Raw genomic sequence first — 23,332 nt, forward strand, 5'->3', positions numbered from 1 at the left:
AGACACGGGGAGAACATACCAACTCCTTCCAGACAGTGCGGGATTTGAACCCTGGTCCAAATCGCTGGCACTGTAAAGGTGTTGCACTAACCACTACACCAACTGTGCCACCTTTTATTCCCGGAATCATCCTCGTGAACTTCCTCTGAACCCTCTCCAACATCAGCACATCCTTTCTTAAACAAGGAGCCCAAACTGCTCACAATTCTCCATCTGAGGTCTCACCAGGACCTTATAAAGCCTCAACATCACATCCCTGATCTTATATTCTATTCCACTTGAAATGAACATCACTATCACATTTGCCTTTTTCACCCCCAACTCAACCTGCAAGTTCACCTTCAGGCTCCTGCACGGTCCCCCAGGTCCCTTTGCATCTGGGAATTTTTAATTTTTCTCCTCATTTAGAAAACAGTCTGCTTGTTTATTTTTTCTACACGACCGTACACTTTCCGACATTATATTTCATTTGTTGTTACCAACTTACTTTCCAGTCAACCTGAACAAAGTAAGATTCCATTAATCCTCTCCTAAATGAATGAAAAGATTTCCAGGAATTTATCAAAAGAAGCCAGGGATGGTTCCCATTGCTGGGCTACCATTTATGCAGAACCAACACATCTCACATGTACCTCAGCTATCACATTGCTGTTTGGGTGGGTTTGCTGGTGGCAAACTGGCTATGCACTTCCACCTGATGCCAGCAGACAAACTCTACTTCATTGAAGGAAACATGAAAGTCTGCAGACACTATGATTGTAGTAAAAACACACTGAAATGCTGAGTGACTGATGCCAGTGGCTAACCCAGTGCCCACTCACCTCCAGGTGCAGCCCCTGCAGCAGTGGAGTCAGGTTGCTCGACAGAACCCCCACAGAGTGGTGGGCCTTACTGCTGGAACGCTGCATATCCCGGTGAGTGCTGCACTGCAGTAACACATCCTGTAACGGGGCCCGATTGCATTTCTTGCCTGGCTGTGTGGGAAAGAGAGAGAGACCAGTCAGTGCTATAGTGGAGCAATATTGGGGGAGAGACTTCCACAGATTCACTACTCTCTGGGAATGGCAGTTTCTACTCATCTCTATCCTAAATCTACTCCCCAAACCTTGAGGCAGCATCCCCTTGTTCTAGACTCACCTACTTTCCTGTCTTTATTCAATCTATGCTTTTCATAATCGTACATTTCTATGAATTTCAGCAACTTTGTAGTCCCAGGCAACTCAATCTCTCCTTAAAGGCTAATCCCCATAATCCACCTGGTAAACCTCCTCTTCACCATCTCCAAAGCCAGTGCATCCTTTCTGAAGTCAAGAGACCAGAACTGCATGCAGTACTCCAGGTGCGGCCTTACCAGGACCTTGGACGATTGCTGCAGAATTACCTGCTCTTAAATTCAATCTCTCCAGCAGTGAAGGTCATTGTCCCATAGTAGTGACTTCACTCTGGAACATCAAGAACACCCTTGAACCAAGAACAATGACCTGGTTACAGCCCACTAAGCAAACCAGAGGCTGCAGCTGCCAGTGGTGCGAGAGGACCTGTCCCTGACACAGCACAAAGTTTGTCCACACTAACATTCTAAACACATGCTCAGTAAAACAAGATGCTAATTTTGAGAATGCCATCGCTGGATGGACCACCACTAGCAAAGCTGGTATCTAATGAGGATATAAGATGCTGCTGCCCCCACCAAACATTTCAGTTCCTCCTCTCCCATCACCTACAGTGCTCAGTAGCTGGTCTTCATTCTCTGATGACGAGGTCGTCACTGATTGCTGCCTGGTGAACATTTCCTCCTCACCTGGAGAAGAGAGAAGAACCGTGAGGAGGGTTACTGTGGGCACGTTTCATTATAAACCCATCACCACCACACTGCCCACTGTCACTCAGCACCGCTTCCCCTGTCCCGGGCATACCGCAATTCCCCCACAAACCATCTCCCCTCCCCTCCCCTCCCCTCTCCACCTAATCCCCTCTCCCCCACCACCATCTCAACCCCTCTCCACACCCCCTCTATATCTCCACCCTTCAGTTCAACCTCTCCACCTCCCACCCCCCTTCCTTCCTCCCACCCCCCTCCCTTCCTCCCACCCCCCTCCCTCCCTCCCACCCCCCTCCCTCCCTCCCACCCCCCTCCCTCCCTCCCACCCCCCTCCCTCCCTCCTCCCCTCCCTCCCAACCCTCTCCCCACCCCTCTCCTCTCCATCCCATCTGTTCTCCCCCTCACCTTCCCACTACTCCCCTTCCCACTACTCCCCCTCCCACTACTCCCCCCTCCCCTCTCCCTCCTCCCCACTCCACTCCACTCCACTCCACTCCCTACCCCTCCCCCCTTCTCCTCTCCGGCCGTCCTCACTCACAGCTCCGGCCGAGCTCACTTCAAACTTTCCGCTCCTTCCCTCCCGGGCTCCTCCGCCGCCAGAACGCGGTGACGTCATGGCGCTCGGCCGGTCACCACGCGAGTTTCGGGCGCCGCAGCGCCCCCCGGCGATGGGACCTCCGCCGCCAGAACGCGGTGACGTCATCGCGCTCGGCCGGTCACCACGCGAGTTTCGGGCGCTGCTGCGCCCCCCGGCGATGGGAGGCCGTGTGTGTGTGTGTGGTTTAATTGGTTTATGTTTAACGTCAGAGAGCATAGAACAGGACAGGCCCTTTGGCCCTCAGTGCTGTGCCAACCCATATATTCCTTCAAATACACTAACCCTCCTGATCCCATGACCTTCAATTTTCCATCTGCGTGTCTACGAGTCGTTAAACATCCCCCAACGTTCCAGCCTCCACCACCCCAGGCAAAGGCATTCCAGGCCCCCATACCTCTCCGTGTCCAATAAACCTACCCGGACGTCTAGCCTCACATTATACACATGTCCTCTGGAGTTTGTGGATCCCACCCTGGGAAACAGGTGCTGGCCATCCATCCTATCTCTGCCTCTCACAATCTTGTTGATTTCTATCAAGTCTCTTCTCATCCTTCTTCGCTCCAAAGAGCAAAGTCCCAGCTCCGCTAACCTTGTCCCATAAGACTTGTTTCCCAATCCAGGCAACATCCTGGTAAATCTCTGCCCCTTCTCCACAGCTTCCACATCCTTCTTGTAATGAGGTGACCAGAACTGAACACAATGCCCTAAGTGAGAGTCCACTCATCAGAGATTTGTAGTTATAACATGTCCTCTCGACTCCTGAACTCAATTCCCCTATTCCATAGGGGAATTCCATAGGCCTTTTTAACTATCCTAGCAACCTGTGCAATGACTTTGAGAGATATTTGGACACCAAAATCCCTCAGTTCCTCCTACTCAGCCTTCATGTTTGACCAGAATGCATCGCCCTAAACTTATCTGGATTGAACTCCATTTGCCACTTTTCCGCACAACTCTGCACCCTGTCTATATCCTTTTGTAACCTTAGACAACCTTCAGCTCCATCCACAATCCTCCAACCTTCGTATCATCCGTAAACTTACTGACCCATCCTTCCACCTCTTCATCCAGGTCATTTATAAAAATCACAACATCCCATAGGGCTTCTTAACTATCCTATCAACCTGCACCATAACCTTGAGGGATGTATGGATTTGGACCCCAAGGTCCCTCCGTTCATCTACACTGTTAAGTAACCGACCATTAACCCTGTACTCAACCTTCTGGTTTGTCCTTCCAAAATGCATCACCTCACATTTATCCGGATTGTATTCCATCTGCCAACTCTACATCCTGTCTATATCCTTTTGTAGCCTACAACCTTCAGCACTGTGGAAGTCAGCCTGCACCTCTGAAATGAAAAAGAATGCACAGCAAAAATATCTCTTCAAAGCGACAGGTTTTATTATAAATGTTCAATTCGTGGATGGAGAGTGAGGATGATCAGTCAGGAGATGCCTCAAGCAGACATCGCCCTGAAATCTCAGCTCTCACTTCAAAGATACAGATGGTTGCTTCAATATTTATACAGTTTCAAATAAGGGCAGAACAATCCTCACCCTTAATGTTACATCATTCTATATATGAAAAAATGATTTCCCAGCCCTAACACCTGGCTTTTTGGTGTTTACTTTTCATAAGACAAAATAGAACATGTTATGGTGTGAGGTTGCCTCGAAAAATACAGGATTAATAATGATTATGCTGACTTTATTTTTCTTTTCATTGTATCTGATCCTTGCAGAGTCTGTACAATCTGTGCCTATTCTCAAAGCAGGTTTGCAAGGTCTAACTCTTTTCAGCCATCTTATGTCACACTAAAGATTTACAGCCATCTTGTGTTAAAAGCAAATCTTTAGCATTGAGATATGTCAAAAGCATTAAAAGACAAGTGAGATATTAATCATTCTTCTACAGGATCATCCACAACTCCTCCAACCTTCATATCAGCCGACAACTTACTGACCCCTCCTTCCGCCTCTTCATCCAGTTCATTTATATAAATCACAAAGGGCAGGGGTCCCAGAATGGATCCCTGCAGAACTCCAGTAGTCACTGACCTCCAGGCAGAAAACCTTGCTTCCACTATGACTCTCTGTCATGTCACTTCCATAGGCACTTTCCAAGAACATATGAACGTTAAGCGAGGACCTGCTGTACAAACAGGAGAGCGTATTTCAGTGAGAAAGATCAATTCAGACATATCAGGAACACCAGGAGATCACCATCGTGGGGTTAATTGTAATTTTAATTTAATGTAGACATACAGCACAGTAACAGGCCCTTTAGGCCCACAAGCCTGTGCCGCCAAATTACACCCGATTGACCTACATCCCCTTCTACGTTTTTGAAGGGTGGGAGGAAACCCCCGCAGACATGGGGAGAATGTACAAACTCCTCACACACAATGAAGGATTCGAACCCCAGTCCCAATCGCTGGGGCTGTAACGCCAACCACGCTGCCCATCTATTTAAGAGAGCTAATATATGAGGAGCATTTGAAGGCTCTGGGCCTGTACTTGCTGAGTTGAGAAGGATGAAGGGCAAGCTCATCAAAACCAGCAGTGGGGGAGTCTGGGACCAGACGCCACAGCCTTAGAATATAAAGATATCCCTTTAGAATAGAGATATGGTTCTTCAGCCAGAGGGTTGTGAATCTGTGGAATTCATTACCACGGACATCTGTGGAGGCCGGGTCATTGGGCAGACTTAAAGCAGAGGTTGATGGTAAAGGTTATGGGGAGAAGGCAGGAGAATGGGCTTGGAGCGGATGCAGGTCTCATGGCTGCATAGGTAGTAAACTTCAATCTTGAAGAAGGGCTCAGGCCCGAAATGTCGGTGATATGTGTACCTTTACCTCCTATGGACTCTGCGAGACCATCTGCTTTTACTTCAGTCACAGCGTCTGCAAACTTTCATGTTTCACAGGAATATATCAGCCATGATTCTAATGGCAGAACAGACTTGATGGGCCAAATGGCCCAATTCTGTGCCTATGTCAGATGAAACTGACATGGTTTGCGTTGCAGTTAGAATAATGCTGTTATAGCACCAGTGACACAGGTTTGAATCTGTGCTTTCTGTGAGGAGTTTGTACATTCTCCCAGTGTCTGTGTGGGTTTTCCCCGGGGGATCCGGTTTCCTCCCACCCTTCAAAATGTACAGGGTGGGATGTAGGTTAATTAGGTGTAATTGGGGAGCACGGACTCTTGGGCTGGAAAGGCCTGTTACTGTGCTGTATGTCTAAATGTAATAAATAAATAACATTAATGTGTAGACTGTGTGTTGTGAACCCAGACAACTGTGTTTGGGAGTTTGTTGTGTGGCCTGCAGGTGGAGACTGGAACACATGATAGCTCCAGGCACCAAGCACTTCACGCAACCGAGTCTCACAGCCAAACTACACACTGGCTTCATCAAGCTCGGCCTCACATGGCACTGTGGCATGGAGGCACACGTCACTGACAGAGGATCATGTGTAGCGGGGATAAACAACATTGGGATTGAGTGCAAGGATGCAGCCTCTGCCTGAGAAACTCAGTGGGTCACATAGCACCCAAGGGAAGTTCAAGGCAGTGGGGACGAGCTCCATGACTCACAGAAACTAACCCACTAATGCACAGCGTGATCCCACTATGTACAACATGCTCAGACCTTCATGTTTGGGATCTGAGCCTCACTGACCAGGTCAGCCTGTATTGTTGATTCCTAACTACTGACCAAGTTCTCGATTCAAGATTCCATTTATTAACAAGGGTCAATATTACACAGATTTGCCTTCGTCGGCCATAAGGCGGACAGATTTGCCATCGGCAGAAATTGCCTGAAGCACCTCTTACATTCAGAGAAAGAGAAGCAAAAGAGAGTTGTCTCTCCCCCCACCACTGAGTCAATGAGTGTCCATACATTCAGAGGCTCCCACAGCCTTCAGAGTCCAGTCCAAACCATCAGCAGCCCAAACTCCAGATCTGAATCTCCAACACGATCAGGAACCCTTCAGCACCCTCGGCCCCCTCTCACATCCCAGCGCAGGTACATGATACCCCCTTTCAGCCAGCCCTCAGCCAGTCTCCAGCAGCCCAGTCTGAATCCCTTGACTACAATAGCCAGCAGCCCACAGCCTGTGTTGTTACACTACAGAGCCCCTCACTGGTCAAGGTGCCAAGGAGCCTGGGGGACCTCGAGCAGGACGATCTGAAGGCAAACTTGCAGGTGGAGTCGGGGGTGAAGAAGGCGAATGCGATGCTGACGTTCATTTCATGAGGAATAGAATATAGGAGCAAGGATGGGATGTTGAAGGCCCTGCCTGGTGAGACCTCACGTGGAGAATTGTGAGCAGTTTTGGGCTCCTTGTTTAAGTATGTGCTGATGTTGGAGAAGGTTACGAGGGATTCACAAGAATGATTCTGGGAGTGAAAGGCTCATCATACAAGGAGCATTTGACAGCTCTTTGTCTGTACTCGTTGGAATTTAGAAGAATGAGGGGGGGAGGGGATTTCATTGAAACATTTTGAATGTTGAAAGGCGTGGACAGTGTCTCCAGCATTGAGAGTGGGTGTGAAGAGGGTGAAGATGTAAGCAAGTGATAGAAAACTCCATTGTGAGGAGAACAGACAGAAGATTCTGTGAGCCCAATAAAGACACCTGGTGTCTGCATACAGGATGTCTCAAATCAGGGCCAGAACATTCTGAGGGGAGAGGACCAACAGCCAGAAGTCATGGTATATGTTGGTACCAATGACATAGGTAAGATAAGGCAGGAAGTCCTGGATGGAATACAGGGATTTAGGGAGGGAGTTAAGAACCAGGACATCTGGGGTGGTAATCTCAGGATTACTGCCTGTGCCATGTTCTAGTGAGGGCAGATAAATGTGTGGTTGAGAAATTGGTGCAGGGGGCAAGGCTTCACATTCTTGGATGATCTGGATCTCTTTTGGGGCAAAGATGGGTTACACCTGAACCCAAAGGGACAATAACCTGGCGGGCAGGTTTAATAACTGTTCCATAGGGGAATACCATAGGCCTTCTTAACTATCCTAGCAACCTGTGCAATGACTTTGAGAGATATTTGGACACCAAAACCCCTCAGTTCCTCCTACTCAGCCTTCATGTTTGACCAGAATGCATCGCCCTAAACTTATCTGGATTGAACGCCATTTGCCACTTTTCCGCACAACTCTGCACCCTGTCTATATCCTTTTGTAACCTTAGACAACCTTCAGCTCCATCCACAATCCTCCAACCTTCGTATCATCCGTAAACTTACTGACCCATCCTTCCACCTCTTCATCCAGGTCATTTATAAAAATCACAACATCCCATAGGGCTTCTTAACTATCCTATCAACCTGCACCATAACCTTGAGGGATGTATGGACTTGGACCCCAAGGTCCCTCTGTTCATCTACAGGGGGTTGGAAACCAGAGGGCCAGGGCTGAAGGAGGGGGAAACAGCAGCAGAGTGAAGATCGTGTAGAGCAAAGATGCAGGCAGATGACGAGACAATGTCACCGCCAGAGGGATGACAGAGACACGGTGCATTAAAAAATTGGTTGGAAGGTGTTCTACTCAAATACACCCAGCATGAGAAACAAGGTGGATGATCATGTTGAAGGGTGCAATACTGTGGCCATTACTCAATCATGACTAAAGGATGGCCTTCATTGGGAGCTGAACATCCAAGGATACACAGTGCTTTTGAAGGATAGGCAGGGAGGGAGAGGGGCTGGCATGGCTCTGATGGTACACAATATTAAATAATTGGAAAGGGACATAGAATCAGAAGAGGTAGAGTTCTTATGGGTTGAGTTAAAGAATGGTAAAGGTGAACGGACCCTAATGGCAGTTAGACACAGGTCCCCACACAGCAGTCGGGATGTGGGTTACATACAAAGTACTGGAATTAGAATAGGCATGCCACCAGGGTAATCATAGGGGATTTTAACATGAAAATGTATTGGGAAAGTCAGGTTGGTGCAGGACCTCAGGAGGGAGAGTTTGTGAAATGCCTATGGGGTGGCTTTTTGGAGCAGCTTGTGGATGGGCCCAGCAGGGAGTTGGCTGTTCTAGATCGAGTAATGAACCAGAGGTGATTAGAGATCTTAAGGTAAAAGAATCCTCAGGGGTTAGTGATCGCAATATGATTGAGTTCAGGGTGAAATTTGAAACAGAGAGGCTTGAGTCCGATGTGTTGATATTTCAATGAAGTGAAGGAAATTACAGTCACACGAGGGAGGAACTGGCCAAAGTTGATTGGGAAAACACACGAATGGGGAAGGCAACAGCTGGGGTTTCTGTACGAAATGGGGAAGACCAAAAGAGAAAGTTGTGAATGGACAAGTGAGACTATTGTTGCTGACGGGGAACATTAAAGCCAACATAAAAGAAAAAGAGGGCAGACAAGGATGCAAATATTAGTGGGAAGGAGGAGGACTGGGAAACTTTACAAACCTTGGAGAAGGCAACTAAGGAGGTGATGAGGAAGGAACAGATGAATTATGGAAGGTCAGCAAGTCACATCAAAGAGGAAAGGAAATGTTTTTAAAATGTATAGAGTGAAAGAGTGACCATAATAGATATAGGGCATTTGGAAAACAACACTGGAAAGATTGTAACAGGAGACAAGGAGATGGCAGAGGAACTGAATGAAGGTTTTGGATCAGTCTTCACTGTGGACGACATTAGGAGCATCACGGACTCTCATGGCTCTGTTGGAAGGGAAGGGAATGTGGTCAAAATCACGAAGGTACTTGGGAAGCTAAATGTCGAAGAACGGATAAGTCTCCCTGACTAGATGGAATGCACCCTTGGGTTCTGAAGGAGGGAACTGTAGAGATTGTGGAGGTTTTGGTAATGATCTTCCAGGAATCGATGGAGTCTGGCGTGGTTCCAGTGGACTGGAGGATCGTGAATGTCACCCCGCTGTTTAAGAAGGGAGGGGGCAGCAGAGAGGAAATTATAGCCCTATTAGCTGGATGATGGTGGTTGGGAAATTGTTGGAGTTGATTGTCAGGGATGAGGTTATGGAATACATGGAGATGAACGAAAGGTTGGGCCCAAGTCAGCATAGTTTCCTTAAAGGAAAATCATGCCTGACAAAATTGGTGCTATTTTTTGAAGTGTTCACGTGGGATCGACAGGGGATGTGTATTTGGAGTTTCAAAAGGCCTTTCCAGGACAAGGACCCAACACAAGGCTGCTAAACAAGATGAGAGCCCATGGGACGACAGGAAGGAGACTAGTGTGGGTGGAGATTTGTCTGGACAGCAGGAAACCGAGAGTGGGAATAAAGGGATCCTTTTCTGGTGGCTACTGGTTACCAGTGTGATCTGCAGGGGTCAGGACTGCTTCTTTTTACAGTGTTCATAAATGATTTGGGCAAATTTGCAGATGACAACAAAGTAGGTGGTCAGGGAGGTGGTGCTGAGGACACGGAAAGGCTGCAGAGAGATTTGGATCGACTTGGAGAACAGGCAAAGAGGTGGCAGATGAAATATAATGTTGGGAAGTGTCCGGTCATGGACCTTGGTAGAAGAAATAGACGGGCAGACAATAATTTAGAGGGGGAGAAAATTCAAAATTCGGGGGTGCAAAGGGACTTGGGAATCCTCCGAAAGGTTGCCCTCCAGGTTGAGTCGGTGGGGAAGGTGAGTGTAGTGTGGGCGTTCATTTCTAGGACAGACAGGGATGTGACATCGAGACTCCGTAAAACATTGGTGAGACCACATGTGAAGAACTGTGGACAGGTTTGGGCGCCGTATTTGAGAAAAGACGTGCTGGCGTTGGAGAGGGTTCAGAGAAGGTTTACTGGGATGATTCCAGAATTGAAAGGGTTTGTGTATGAGGAACGATTGGTGGCTCTTGGACTGGAATCGTTGGAGGAGAGGAGACCTCATAGAGGCATTTCAAATGCTGAAAGGCCTGGACTGAGTAGATGTGGCAAAGGATAGTTCCCATGATTGGGGAGTTTAGGACAAGAGAGAACAACTTCAGGATAAGAGGGCATCAATTTAAAACCGAGATGCGGAGAACATTTCGTGAACTGGAAAGTAATGAGTCTGTTGAACTTGTTGCTGCAGCAGCTAATGGAATCGTGGTCGTTGGGCGTATTTAAGGCAGAGATGGATGGGTATTTGATTAGTCAAGGAATCAAGGGTTACAGGGAGAAAGCTGGGGAGTTTGGCTGAGTGGGAGGATGGATCCGCTCATGATTAAATAGCAGGAAGATCTGATAGGCTGAATGGCCTATTTCTGCTTCTATGTCTTATGTGAAGCTGTCCCATAGATGCTCAGTTTTACAAAAGCATCTGTGCACCAGAATGGATTCTTACCACAGACTGTGGTAAACAAATAATCTGCACTGAATAAGAGGTTTAATTAGGACAGTCACCGTGCCCCAGGTGTCAGCGATGTACAAGGCAACCCTGATCTGGTTGTTGTGTTGGGAAGAGTATCAGGTTCGGTGGGTTCACAGAGAGAAAAGACTGGACACAAGTGTTACAATCACACGTAACTTTAATTAACACACAGAGACAAACGGGAGAACGTTAAACGGTACTCAATTACTATTTAACTTAAGCAATGATATACACATTCATGTGGACACACATGTCAAGAAGGAGCAACAGCGACTGCACTTCCTGAGAAGACTGAAGTGGGCAAGGCTACCAGCCACCATCACGTCAACCTTCTCCAGGAGCTCTACTGAGAGTGTCCTGGCCGGCTGCATCACAGTGTGGGACAGTTGCTGCAGAGAAATGGATTTGAGCTCAATCTCCAGGCCCATATGAGTGGCAGAGGACCTAGATTGGATTCTGACAATAGTAAATCTATACTCAACACGCCCATACAGTTGAGTATACACACTCAATTCCCTCTACTTTCAGCTCCCTGAAAGTATTGATCTATCACAATACCACGGCTCAGCTTCAGTGTAACACTCACCTTACCCACAACACTTCCAGTGACATCCACAGTTTCGATCTGGCATGGAGCGACGTCCGGGACTTGGACAATAAGGCAGAGAGAAAGAATCTGCTGTGTGTTGGTGCTAATTTATGCTTCTAGCCCAGTGGTTCTCAAACTTTTTCTTTCCACTCACATACCACTAAGTATTCCCTAGAGGTGCTCTGTGATTGGTAAGGGATTACTTAAGGAGGTATTTGAGATCCAGGAATGTCTGAGACACTGGACTCTGAATCCTGGCCACTACCTGTGGCTGAGCTCCCACTGCAACCCATCCCCAGGGGGTCAGACATCTTGTAGTTTCTGACATTCATTCATCTTCCCAGTACAATTGGGTCTTCCCAATCAGAACATTGTCCACCCATCTGGAGCAGCCGATGTGAGAATAGTACCATCATGCCCAATCTCTCGGGGTGGCCGATTGAACAGAGGTTGGAAAGGGTGGTGTGAGTGAGCTGTAAATGGCCAACTAGTTCACTCACTTCTCCCAGAGACACAAACATGTCCAGCTCCTCATCCCATGACCAAGGGCGACACTGAGCTCCATTCCATTGCCCTACCCAGCACGGCGGCCACTTTCCCTGACACATGGACAGGGAGTGCATCAGACCACTATGTAAAACTGACCCCTTTAATCGTTTCCAGCCTGGGCACTGGCACTGTCACAGCTTCATTTTCCATAGCTACAGCTGTGTATCGAACGGCTGGGTGACCTGTGGAAGTGGCTCCATGACAGTGGCTGCATTATCTCTGGGCTGGTGAGAGGAGTGAGACACTGCTGCCCGCTGATGCTTTGAGGCTTCATGTTCACACTGGCAATTTCTATGATACATGAACTTGAGAGTGTAGAAAGCAAAAAGATTATATCAAAGATGACAACAATGTTCACATGTTGTCACTTGCATCAGGAAGAAGATTCACGAGTACAAGATACGCCACCAGATTCAAGGACAGTTCATTTCCCCCCATAATCAGGCTCCTGAATGAACCTCATGTAAAAAATACACTGCACCCTCTGCTCTCTCAAACTCTGCACTTCCGCACAGTGCCTTGCGATGGGTGAGATGTCAAACTGGATTGTTCCCAAAAAAACACTTCATCGCAGCATCTTGGTATAATCAACACTCAACAGCTCCCACAGATACACAGTAACAAGAGTTTCTAGCAGGTATTAAACTTCAATGGAAGTGCCCTTAGATATTGATGCTAAAACCTGTGTGTTCTAAACCGATTATATTTCGGGAAGCACTTGATACTGTAGGTTTACCCATTTTAATTCATGGATATCGGCAAGGATAAAAATATACTATTTGGTAAATTGACCAAATAGTTTTGATAGAAATAGATTAACTGGAACACAAATGAAGCCTGGAACAAAACTGAAGCCCTTGGGTGATGCATTCAGAAACCTTCCCTGGGGGAACGGGTAAAGAAGCCAAGAGAATGATCAATGAATAAGCAGTACTATTCTCATTGGGTGGCTCCATCTCCCTCTGGCTTCACATCTTTCGGGAAATCTGTTCGGGCAGATCCAACTAACCAGGGGGCACATTTGTACCTTGGTGGTCCTCACTGGTTGGTTGTACACTGCACCCAGATCATTGCTACATCTAAGATATACAGAAGGCTGGGTGGTTCTCACAGACCAAGAGGACAGCGTCCCTGGCCCTGAGTGAAAAATGGATCAGCGGGATGACACACGAGAGGGTAGAATTTGGAGCAAAACACAATCTGCTGAAGGAAGCCCAGGGTCCAACAGCATTGCTGGGAGAAAGGAGTGTTCACTACCTTAGGTCAAAACCCTTCAGGACAAGAGCACAGAGGGGAGGTAGCTCGTGTGAGGATAGGGTGGGACGGGTTGGACAGGGGTGGGTAAGGGATAAGTGAAGCAGGATGAGGGATGAAGCTGGAAGAAAAAGGCAGAAGGTTAGCAGATGCTAGACAGGGGTGGGGGGGTTCAGATGGAAGATGGCCCTTACAGGGTGGAGTCTGAATCTGCTGATGGGAGGGCGGGAAGTACAGGTGATGCCACGGAAACCATCAGAGGAGAGGGGAAGGACAGATGGGACCAGATGGAACTGAGGGAGGGGTGTGAATCCATAGGTGTTATGTGGGTTGAATGAGGATAAAGGGAACGGGGATGAGAATGAGTAGGAGGGAAGAGGGAGAATGGAAATGGCTCAGAAGGAGAGAGGGGTGTTGATACCCAAAACTTTAACATTCTTTGTACATCCCGTTGGGCTGAAGACTGCCCAGAGAGTCAATGAAGTTTAAGAACATACAACATTACAGCACAGTACAGGCCCTTTGGCCCTCAATGTTATGCTGACCTACATATACCTAAAAAACTAAACCCTTCATACCCCATAACCTTCTATGTCTAAGAGTCTCTTAAATGCCCCCAATGTTCCAGCCTCCACCATCATCCCTGGCAAGGCATTCCAGGCACCCACAACTCTCTGTGTAAAAAAAAAAAATATTTACCCCTGATGTCTCCCCTAATCCTCCACCCCTTCATTTTGTACAGACATCCCCTGGTGTTTGGAATTCCCACCCTGGGAAACAGGTGCTGGATGTCCACCCTATCTATGCCTCTCAGAACCTTGTACACCTCTATTAAGTCATCTCTCAACCTTCTTCGCTCCAAAGAGAAAAGTCCCAGCTCTGCTAACCTTGCCTCATAAGACTGGCAACATCCTGGTAAATCTCCTCTGCACCCTCTCCACAGCTTCCACATACTTCCTGTAATGAACACAATACTCCAAGTGAGGTCTCACCAGAGATTTGTAGAGTTGCCACATGACCTCTCGACTCCTGAACTCAATCCCCCTGTTAATGAAGCCCAGCATGCCATAGGCCTTCTTAACTATCCTATCAAACTGTGTGGCGACCTTGAGGGATGAATGGATTTGAACCCAAAGGTCCCTCTGTTCATCTACACCAGGGGTGGCTAACCTTTCAATTTGAAATTTGAAATTTAGACATACAGCATGGTAACAGGCCATTTCAGTCCACGATTCCATTCCGGGGGTGAAGGTTAATTGGGTGGCACAGACTCATGGGCCAAAATGGCCTGTTATCATGCTGTATGCCTAAATTTCAAATTTAAAATAAAAAGGTTGGCCACCCCTGATCTATACAATGAAGTTACCAACCATTAACCCTGTACTTAGCCTTCTGGTTAGTCCTTCCAAATGCATTACCCTTAACCCATGTCCTCTGGTTTGTCTCTCACCTACCCTCAGTGGAAAAAGCCAACCTCCATTTACTCTTGTCTATTCCCCTCATAATTTTAAATACCTCTTATCAAATCTCCCTTCATTCTTCTATACTCAAAGGAATAAAGTCCTAACCTGTTTAACCTTACCCTGCAATTCCGTTCCCGAAGTCCAGGCAATATCCTAGTAAATCTTCTCTTCATTCGTTCGATCTTATTGATATCTTTCCTGTTGTTAGGCAACCAAAATTTGGCCTCATCAATGTCTTATACAACTTTACCACAACATCCCAGCTCCTGTACTCGATACTTTGATTCATGAAGGCCAATATACCAAAGATCTCTTTACAACCCTGTCTATCTCTGCTGCCACTTTCAGGGAATTATGTATCTATATTCCCAGGCCCCTCTGATCTACCACACTCTTCACTGTGTACATCCTTTCTTGGTTTGTCCTTCCAAAATTCAACACCTCACACTTATCTGCATTAAATTCCATCTGCCATTTTCCTGTCCATTTTTCCAGCTGGTCCACATCCCTCTGCAAACTTCGAAAATCTTCTCTGTCCACAACTCCTCCAATCTTAGTGTCATCTGCAAACTTGCTGAGCCAACGTACCACATTATTAATCCAGATAACAAACAACAATGGTCCCAGCACCACTGCCAGGAGAGGGGAGATGGGAGAGAACAGTTAGTAGGCTGCTCAACAGTTTGTCACAATCCCAAGAGATCAGTGAGAGGAGCTCCTGCCCTGGGCTGGGAGAAACTTCAGCTGCAGGTACGGGGAGAAGAGGGGAGGGAAAGGAAGGCTTGGCTCCCTCACTCACTCCTCCACTAAGGACAGGGTTGGGCCAGGAGTGTCTGCCTGGAGAAGAAACTCTCAGCACCTGAGAGGTGAGCTGAGGAAGGACTGGTGAGGGGTGAGGACATTCCCTCCAACACCCCCACCACCCCGGGAGTAACCATGGCAAACGTGCAGCATCTTCTCCAATCACTGTGCAGGGTGGGTTGGAGGTCTGTGAGGCAGTGTCGGCTCATGGGCTCCCTGTATCAACCGATCAACCAAATGTCAAAGCACACTGGTGAGGATAGAGCAGTGGCTGAGCCGAGTGCTGCAGAGGGGTACCATGACCCTGCAGGGATCCAACCTCACAGGGACCCGGCCCTCATCCCCACCCCACAGGGAGGGAGCCTCACCCTGACTCTACAGGGACCCAACCCTCATCCTGAGCCCACAGAGAGCCGACCCTCATCCCCACTCCACCCCACAGGGATCAACCTTCATCCCGTCACCACATCACCCTGACCCCACAGGGATGTGACCCTCACCCAACAAAACAGGAAATGGAGCCCATGGGCTCCCTGTATCAACCGATCAACCAAATGTCAAAGCACACTGGTGAGGATGGAGCAGTGGCTGAGCCGAGTGCTGCAGAGGGGTACCATGACCCTGCAGGGATCCAACCCCACAGGGAGGAAGCCTCACCCTGACTCTACAGGGACCCAACCCTCATCCTGAGCCCACAGAGAGCCGACCCTCATCCCCACCCCACAGGGATCAACCTTCATCCCGTCACCACATCACCCTGACCCCACAGGGATGTGACCCTCACCCAACAAAACAGGAAATGGAGCCTCACCCTGACCCACAGGTTTCCACAGTGTGTGAGAGCTGGTGCTCAGGAGGATGAACCCCACTGAACCCCAAGCATAGATCTGGCCAGGAATAGGCAGCGATCCACTCTGCGCAGGCAGCCTGCACCACATCAAAGACCCTTGCGTAATGGCTTCATTCACCAACCAGGCCAGAGGGAGACCTGTCACCACACACCAATCAGAGCGTGAGCCAATCTAACCACAGCTTATACACACAGGCACTGTATGTCGTGATGCAGTCACAGGCAAGGCAGACCACCTGGAGGTGTCTGGAGGAGATGTCACCCCTGAAGGCCTGCCCTTCACTCCTGGCTCATTCCATTAGCACTGCCCCTCACATTAGGTGTATCTGGGAAGGTCAACCTCACCTGTGGCTCCCTAGCCCTCCGAGGGGTCACCACCAGTGGCCGTGCCCAGCAGAGCGTCCTGGACAGGCTCCTGCCCCTCGTCCAGCTGTCCACAAGGTTCAGGCTCGGAGTCCGGGTCACTGCCCTGGCCCTCAGCAAACTCCAGGATGGTGGGCAGGTTCCCATGCTTGGGGCAGCGTCTCCTCAAGCTGACCAGGAAGGGCTGGGGCAGGGAGAAGATGTCCACGTTGTTGCCCAGGTCAATCCAGGTGATGCTGGGGAACTTCTCCAGATCCTTCAGTGTATCAGTCAGATCCCGCAGGATGGCCCTGGTCAGCTTGTTGCCGTTCAAGGACAGGGTGCAGAGGTTGGGCAGCGAGGCCAGGGTGGGGAGCAGCTGCAGGAAGCCCTCGTCCGTTAGCTCAGTGAAGCCCAGCTCCACATTGCACACCGTCTCCCAGCTCCGCTGCAGGTACAGGGCCACGCGCTGGAGGTCCCGCCCAGACAACGCAATGCCAGACACGTCCACGCTCTCACTCGTTGGCGTCCCAGACAGGGCGGCCTTCAGACTATCAAAGGAACGAAAACATGGTCAGAGGGGATGGAGACAAGCAGTCAGAGTAGGAGGGAGGTGGAGGGGGAGCTGAGGGAGGTGGAGGCGGGGTAGGCCGAGGGAGGCAGGGGGACTGAGGGAGGTGGGGTGGGGGGTGGGTGATTGAGGGAGAGTCCCAGACGATTCAAATTTCTCCTCAAAGGACAACCCCTTCATCCCTGGAATTAACCTGGTGAACGTTTTCTTCACAGCCTTCATAACCAGGACTTCCTTCCTCAAGTAAGGAGACCAGAACTATACGCAGTTCTCCAGATGCAGCCTCACTAGGACCTGGTACAGTTGCAGCAGAACCTCCCTGCTCCTGAATTCAATCCCTCCTGCAATGAAGGTTAGTGTTCCATTTGCCTTCTTCACAGCCTGCTGCACCTACAACCCAAACTTTTATGATGCATGCACAAGCACTCCCAGATCCTTCTCCACAGCAGTATGCTGCAATCACTTCCCATTTAAATAATAATCTGATCTTCCATTCTTCGTCCAAAATGTCCCAAGGGAAACCCTCCCCACTCCCTCCCTCCGTTAATAACAACCCTTGAACTCTCTGTTCTGGGAGGGTCAGGGATCACAGACAGCTCAGATAGTGAACTGTCACCCTGGCCACAAGGTAGAGCCAGATCCCCTTCCAGCCTAGCCTGCAACCCCTGGCCAGGAAGAGCCAGACCACCATTCCCTCCAGCAGGGATGGGTGTAGGGGATCTCCACAGGGGTTCATGGAGGAGGAGGAGGAGGGTGGCTAGGTGCAATATTCTCCACAATGAAGCATAATGCAAGCTCCTCAAGTAGCAATTCTGGGTCCTGAGGCTGCCCTTTGCCTACACCACCACTTCCCCCCACACCCAGCTTATTTCCCCCCCCCCCCACTCCTTTCTCTCCATCCCTGCAGGACAGCCCAACATACTGCAGGCAAAAGCAACCATTTTTGGAGAACCAAGTGGTTGGAGTGGGTGCTCAATAGTCAGAATGGATTCAATGGGCAGAATGGCCAGTTGCCATGCAGGATGAGTACAGCCCTGGTTCCTCGAGAAGTGCAGGGTTGAAGGGAGGGTTTCATGCCCAGGGTGATTACAATGTGTGCAGCAGTTCACCAGGACGGAATAAATTCCCCAATAGACACCAGGTCCCATCCAGGTCTCCACTGCCTATTGCACCATGACACAGCCTCTCACCTCCCTAAACTCCAGACATAGTCCCTGCTCAGGAGCCCCATCTCTGGGCGTACAGCCTAAAGGAACCTCGCTCCCTACTCCAATCAGAACCACCTTTTCACATCCCACTCATTCCGAGGCACAGGAGGTAACTGCACCTCCCTCAGTGTGGGGGAGCAGGAAGGAAGGTAAGATTCGTGATGGTGGTGGGGGGGTAAGGTTCGGTTGAAGGGTGTGACAAAGGGGTAGATGAGGTGCGGGGATTACCAGGCCTGTGGCTTGCGTTTGAGGAATCCCTGGCGTTTGTACTGGGAGTGCGGACTCAGGTGGTGGGTCAGCTGTCGACCAATTTTCTCCAAGCCTCCAGCCGAGTCTCCATCCTGAAAACAATCACAGGGTTCGGTTAGCTTCAGTCAGAGAGTGCGCAGTAGCTGGGGCGGGACAGCAGGCTCGGGCGCTGGCTACAGGAATCCTGGAACTAACTGGATCTCTGGCAACAGGATGCAGGGACTTTGGTTGGTCTCTGAGAGGGCAGGGGATGTAGATCCGCTGCATCTGCAGCGGGGAAACAGATCGACACAGGTGTCCTGTGATCAGGACACATAGTTGTGGGTCAAGTGCGGGGGAGTTGGTGAGAACAGTGGCCAGGCAAAGGCTCCTGGACTGTCATGCCCGCCGATGGTTAACGCCTGCCTCTCTCAGGCACAGGAGAAGAGTCCAGGCATCTGATATCTCTCTCTGCCAGGGCTGAGGCTAAAGCAAGGCTCCCCCCAGCAGTCTGCTCAGCATGCAGTCGCTGGTTGTGCCTCTGTGTGCCATGGAGTCCTTGAACTGCACAACACAGAGGAGGTTGGACAGGCACAACAGCAGCAGCAGGCGAACTGATCAATGGGGCAGGAACACTGGATGCCTGACTAGTACATTCATTTGTATTATTCATATTCCCCCCCCACCCTCCCCCTCCCATCAATCCCCCTTCTCCACTGTCCCTCCACTTCATTTCCCTTCCCCGACCCCATCCATCCCATTCGTCTTCCCTTTCCCCTCACCACCCACCTTCTCCCCCTCCACCCATCCTCCTTTTGCTTCCCCCTCCCCTATCCTTCTTCTCTCTACCCTACCCTCCCTTGCCCTTCCTCCCCTACCATCCGCTAAGATCTGCCCTGCCCATGGATTGCCTACTCCCACTGGCAGGAGGCCAGGCTCCAAGAGCAGCTCCCTCCCTAAGGATTCCTCACCCCAAGCAACGTGCAGACCAGCTCAACACAAGCCTCCCTTCCCACCCTCTGGCCTCCCCCACACCAGTGGGAATATTCCAGTAAAACCATCCAATTAAATAATTAAAACCACTTTGCAAATTCAACACAGGCCACACCACATAAACTATACAATGCGGGACGGGGTTAACAACCAGACCCAGAGACGTGGAGTGGAGCCACAGGGAATGGGGTGCAGAATGGGGTCCTTACCGGTTTGGGGCAATGGATGTAGCGGGCCAGACTGATGATCAGCTCATGTGTGATGGGGTCCACCAGGTTACGGAAGCTGGCGTATCGGCACAGTACGTCGTCCAGAGAGGTTGTCTCCATCCCAAGATCCTGCAACAAGTCAACAGTAGCTTGTGGACTGGGAAAGTCACGCAAGAAACAATCAGAACAGGCATGGATTCTTTGGTCCCTCAATGCTAACCCACTGTGGCTGATCGCTCCCCAGGCCTCTCTGCCAGATGCCCACAAGGCAAGCACCTCTGGGTCCCAGGCCCACGGCAGGAGGCCCACAAACATCCCAGGCTGCTGGGATGGAGCACTCCCACATTCCCTGTGGAAATTTTGCACCCGGCCAAGTGGCAGGGAAATGCTGCCTTGGGACTGGGGACCAGCCCTGACATTCCCAGGAATTCCAGAGGTCATACAGGGTGAGGTATGTTCGGGGTGAGAGGGGGGGGAATTACACCATGGATATCAGGTGAATGAGGGGGGGACAGTTTTCATTGAAACATTTTGAATGTTGAAAGGCGTGGACAGAGTCGATGTAGAAAGGTTGTTTTCAACGGTGGAAGAGTCTAGGACAAGAGGGCACAACTTCAGGATTGAAGGGAGATACGGAGGAATTTCTTCAACCAGATGGTGGTGAATTTGTTACCACAGCAGGTTGTGGAGGTTGGGTCATTGGGTGTATTTAAGGCAGAGAATGACAGGTTCTTGATTCGCCATGGAATCAAAGGTGATAGAAAGAAGTCCAGGCAGTGGGGCTGTATGGGAAAATGGATTAGCTGATAATTGAATGGTGGGGCAGGATGGATGGGCTGAATAGCCTATTTCTGCTCCTGTCTTATGAGATGGATGGGTTGTGCACATGTGGCGGACTGGGCATTAAAACAAGTCTATTCAGCCCATTGAGATCATGCCAGCTCTCTCTCGTGACCCAGTTGCCCCATTCCTCACCTTCTCCACTGCTGCAGATGTACTGCCTCCTTCCCCTTCACCCCACCCAGTGCTGATCCAATCTAATTTCATTTTGCCATCACTGACCACCTGATTCCACCTCCCTCCCCACCCCAACCCCCATGGGCAGTGAGTTCAGGGGATGACCCCTACCATGTTTACTCCCCTCGTTATACCTTGCAGTGAGGAGGGTTCTTCCGCAAGCAGTCTAACTGGTTAATTCTCAGCATTCATACAGCTGTGATTTACACAATTGGGTTGATCAAATAGCACCGAGCAGGGGCAGCACAAGGGTGCTATTGTGGGGTTCATTCAAGAGCCTGAAAGGCTGCAACGAAGTAAGCTATCTTTAAGGAGAGAGAATTCAGTTAGGAGTCACGTGATGGAGTAGTGGCCAATCGGGGAACTCCAGTCCTCTCCAGAAAAGTAAAAAAAGATAGAGAAAAACAAAGGCACAAACACAAAAACCAAAATAAAGTGAAAGTAAAAGTGTGGATAAAATGGCAGTGAAGAAAGAAAAGCCAAAAGCAACGGGAAGAAGAGAAGAAGAAAGGTCGTCGGAAGAAGAAGGTGAAGGCCTTACCTGTCCGAGAAGGCCCGCTGCAGAGAGAAAAGCCCGCTCCCTAAGGTCAGTTGAAGCCCCGAACTCCGGACTACAAAAATGGCTCACGGAGCCAAACAAAAGTGCGCAACCGCGCAAGACAAAAATAACACTGACGGGAGGGGGAACCAGCTGAGGAGTCGATCTCCACAGCTGAAATTGACAACCACAACAGAGCAGCAAGAGGAAAACACAGAAAATAACGAGAGCAAGAAAGAGAGTAAAAAGAAATCAAAGAAACAATAGACGACCAACCCAGAGGAAGAAGACCAGTGGCAAGACACTTCTAATAAAAATAAGAAGAACAAAAATACCCAACAAAATAAAACAAACAAACCAACAAGAAAACCAGAAGAGACAGAGGTAAAGGACACAGATCCTGGAGTGGACTCAGAAGAAGAGGAAGAACACAGAGAAATGGAAGTTAAAGAATATATGGAATCAGTAAAAGAATGGCAGTCACAAGAATTCAGTGAAATAAAAAGAAGAGTAAAAAGTACAGAAGAAAAAATGAATAGATTAGAGATGATCATGTCAGATATAGGAAAAAGAGTGGACAAGGTGGAAGAACGAGAAACAGCCGTAGAAATGGAAGTAGAGGACTTAAAAAAGAAATTGGAAGAATCTGATAAAAAAGTTAAAGAGACAAGAGCTGTTAGCTCAGAAGATAGATACAAAAAGGAGAGAGAATTCACCCCCTTCTGCAGCTTCTTCCAATCTGGAGCAGAGGAGCTCCCGTCCTTCACTGAAATTCATCCAGTATAGAAGTCCATCCACCATATTCCTAGAGTAGACCTTTAAAACTGCCCACAGTCCTTGTTCAGGGATCTCCTAGTGGCCAACGATTTAAATTCTGTGCCCCATTCCCACGCTGACATGTCTGTCCATGACCTAATGCATTGTCAAACCTAAACTCCCCGTAAATTGGAAGAGCAACATCTAATATTCCGTCGGGGCAATCTCCAAATGGGCGGCATTAACATCAACTTCTCCTGTTCCTGCTGGCCCACTCCTCGTTCTCCCTCCCTTCCCTCTGTCTCCTCTCCTCCAGCTCTCCACGCCCTTCCCTCTCCATTCACAGAGACATCCCCCTGCCCCTCCCACCATTTAGTTTGGACACCTGTTGACATTTTGCTCATACCTTGATACAAGAAAGCTATTGATAAGATAGAGGGCAGAGAAGATGTTGCCTGGGGACTTAACATAACAATTACAGCACGGAAACAGGCCATTAGGCCCTTCTAGTCCACACCGAACCAAACAGCCCTTTCTAGTCCCACCTCCCTGCACAATGCCCATAACCCTCCATCTTCTTCTCATCCATATACCTGTCCAACCTTTTCTTAAATAATACAATTGACTCCGCCGCCACTATTTCTCCCGGAAGCTCATTCCACACGGCTACCACTCTCTGAGTAAAGAAGTTCCCCCTCATGTTACCTCTAAACCTCTGCCCCTTAATTCTTAACTCATGTCCTCTTGTTTTAATCTTTCCTCCTCTTAACGGAAATAGTCTATCCACATCCACTCCTGTAACGGAGTTACAGGGAAAGGTTAAACAGGTTAGGACTTTACTCCCCGGAGCTTAGAAGAACAAGGGAGGTTTGATAGTAGTTCAAATTATGAGGGTTCCAGACAGATGCAATTTGGTTTTTTCTACTGAGGGTTGGTGAGATACAAACCAGAGGACATCGGTTAAGGGTCAAAGGGGAAAAGTTTAAGGGGAACTGCTTCACACAGAGAGTGGTGGGAGTGTGGAATGAGCTGAAGTGGTGAACGTGGGCTCAATTTTAACATTTAAGAAGTATTTGGATAGGTCCATGGATGGGAGGAGTATGGAGGGCTATGGGATTGGTGATCAGTGGAGCAAGGCAGAATAATTGTTCAGCACAGACTGGAAGGGCCAAAGGACCTGCTATAATG

The 23,332-nt window shown here is 49.1% G+C and overlaps 2 protein-coding genes across 11 annotated transcripts in view; both read right to left on the bottom strand.

Moving 5' to 3' along the window:
- The window catches only part of spag5 (sperm associated antigen 5), a 47,977-nt gene extending 31,268 nt beyond the window's left edge, over positions 1-16,709 (bottom strand). For 6 of the 9 annotated variants that reach the window (XM_069911676.1, XM_069911675.1, XM_069911674.1 and 3 more), the window contains exons 1-3: positions 2,361-2,434; positions 1,725-1,801; positions 822-974 (exon numbers count right to left, since the gene is read on the bottom strand). In XM_069911676.1, coding sequence (XP_069767777.1) covers positions 822-974; positions 1,725-1,790 — 219 coding nt within the window. In that variant the 5' untranslated portion in view covers positions 1,791-1,801; positions 2,361-2,434. Of the gene's footprint in view, positions 1-821; positions 975-1,724; positions 1,802-2,360; positions 2,453-4,480; positions 4,557-16,622 lie in introns of those variants that run through there. The other 3 variants (XM_069911671.1, XM_069911670.1, XM_069911672.1) reach the window with 3 other exon arrangements.
- Positions 3,803-23,332, bottom strand: part of lrrc75a (leucine rich repeat containing 75A) — a 31,917-nt gene continuing 12,387 nt past the window's right edge. Inside the window, exons 2-5 of one of the 2 annotated variants that reach the window (XM_069911681.1) lie at positions 19,834-19,962; positions 18,632-18,744; positions 16,628-17,175; positions 3,803-4,571 (exon numbers count right to left, since the gene is read on the bottom strand). In XM_069911681.1, coding sequence (XP_069767782.1) covers positions 16,638-17,175; positions 18,632-18,744; positions 19,834-19,962 — 780 coding nt within the window. In that variant the 3' untranslated portion in view covers positions 3,803-4,571; positions 16,628-16,637. Of the gene's footprint in view, positions 4,575-16,627; positions 17,176-18,631; positions 18,745-19,833; positions 19,963-23,332 lie in introns of both variants that reach the window. The other variant, XM_069911680.1, reaches the window with a different exon arrangement.

Source organism: Narcine bancroftii, chromosome 14, assembly GCF_036971445.1.
Source record: "Narcine bancroftii isolate sNarBan1 chromosome 14, sNarBan1.hap1, whole genome shotgun sequence".
NCBI lineage: Eukaryota > Metazoa > Chordata > Chondrichthyes > Torpediniformes > Narcinidae > Narcine > Narcine bancroftii.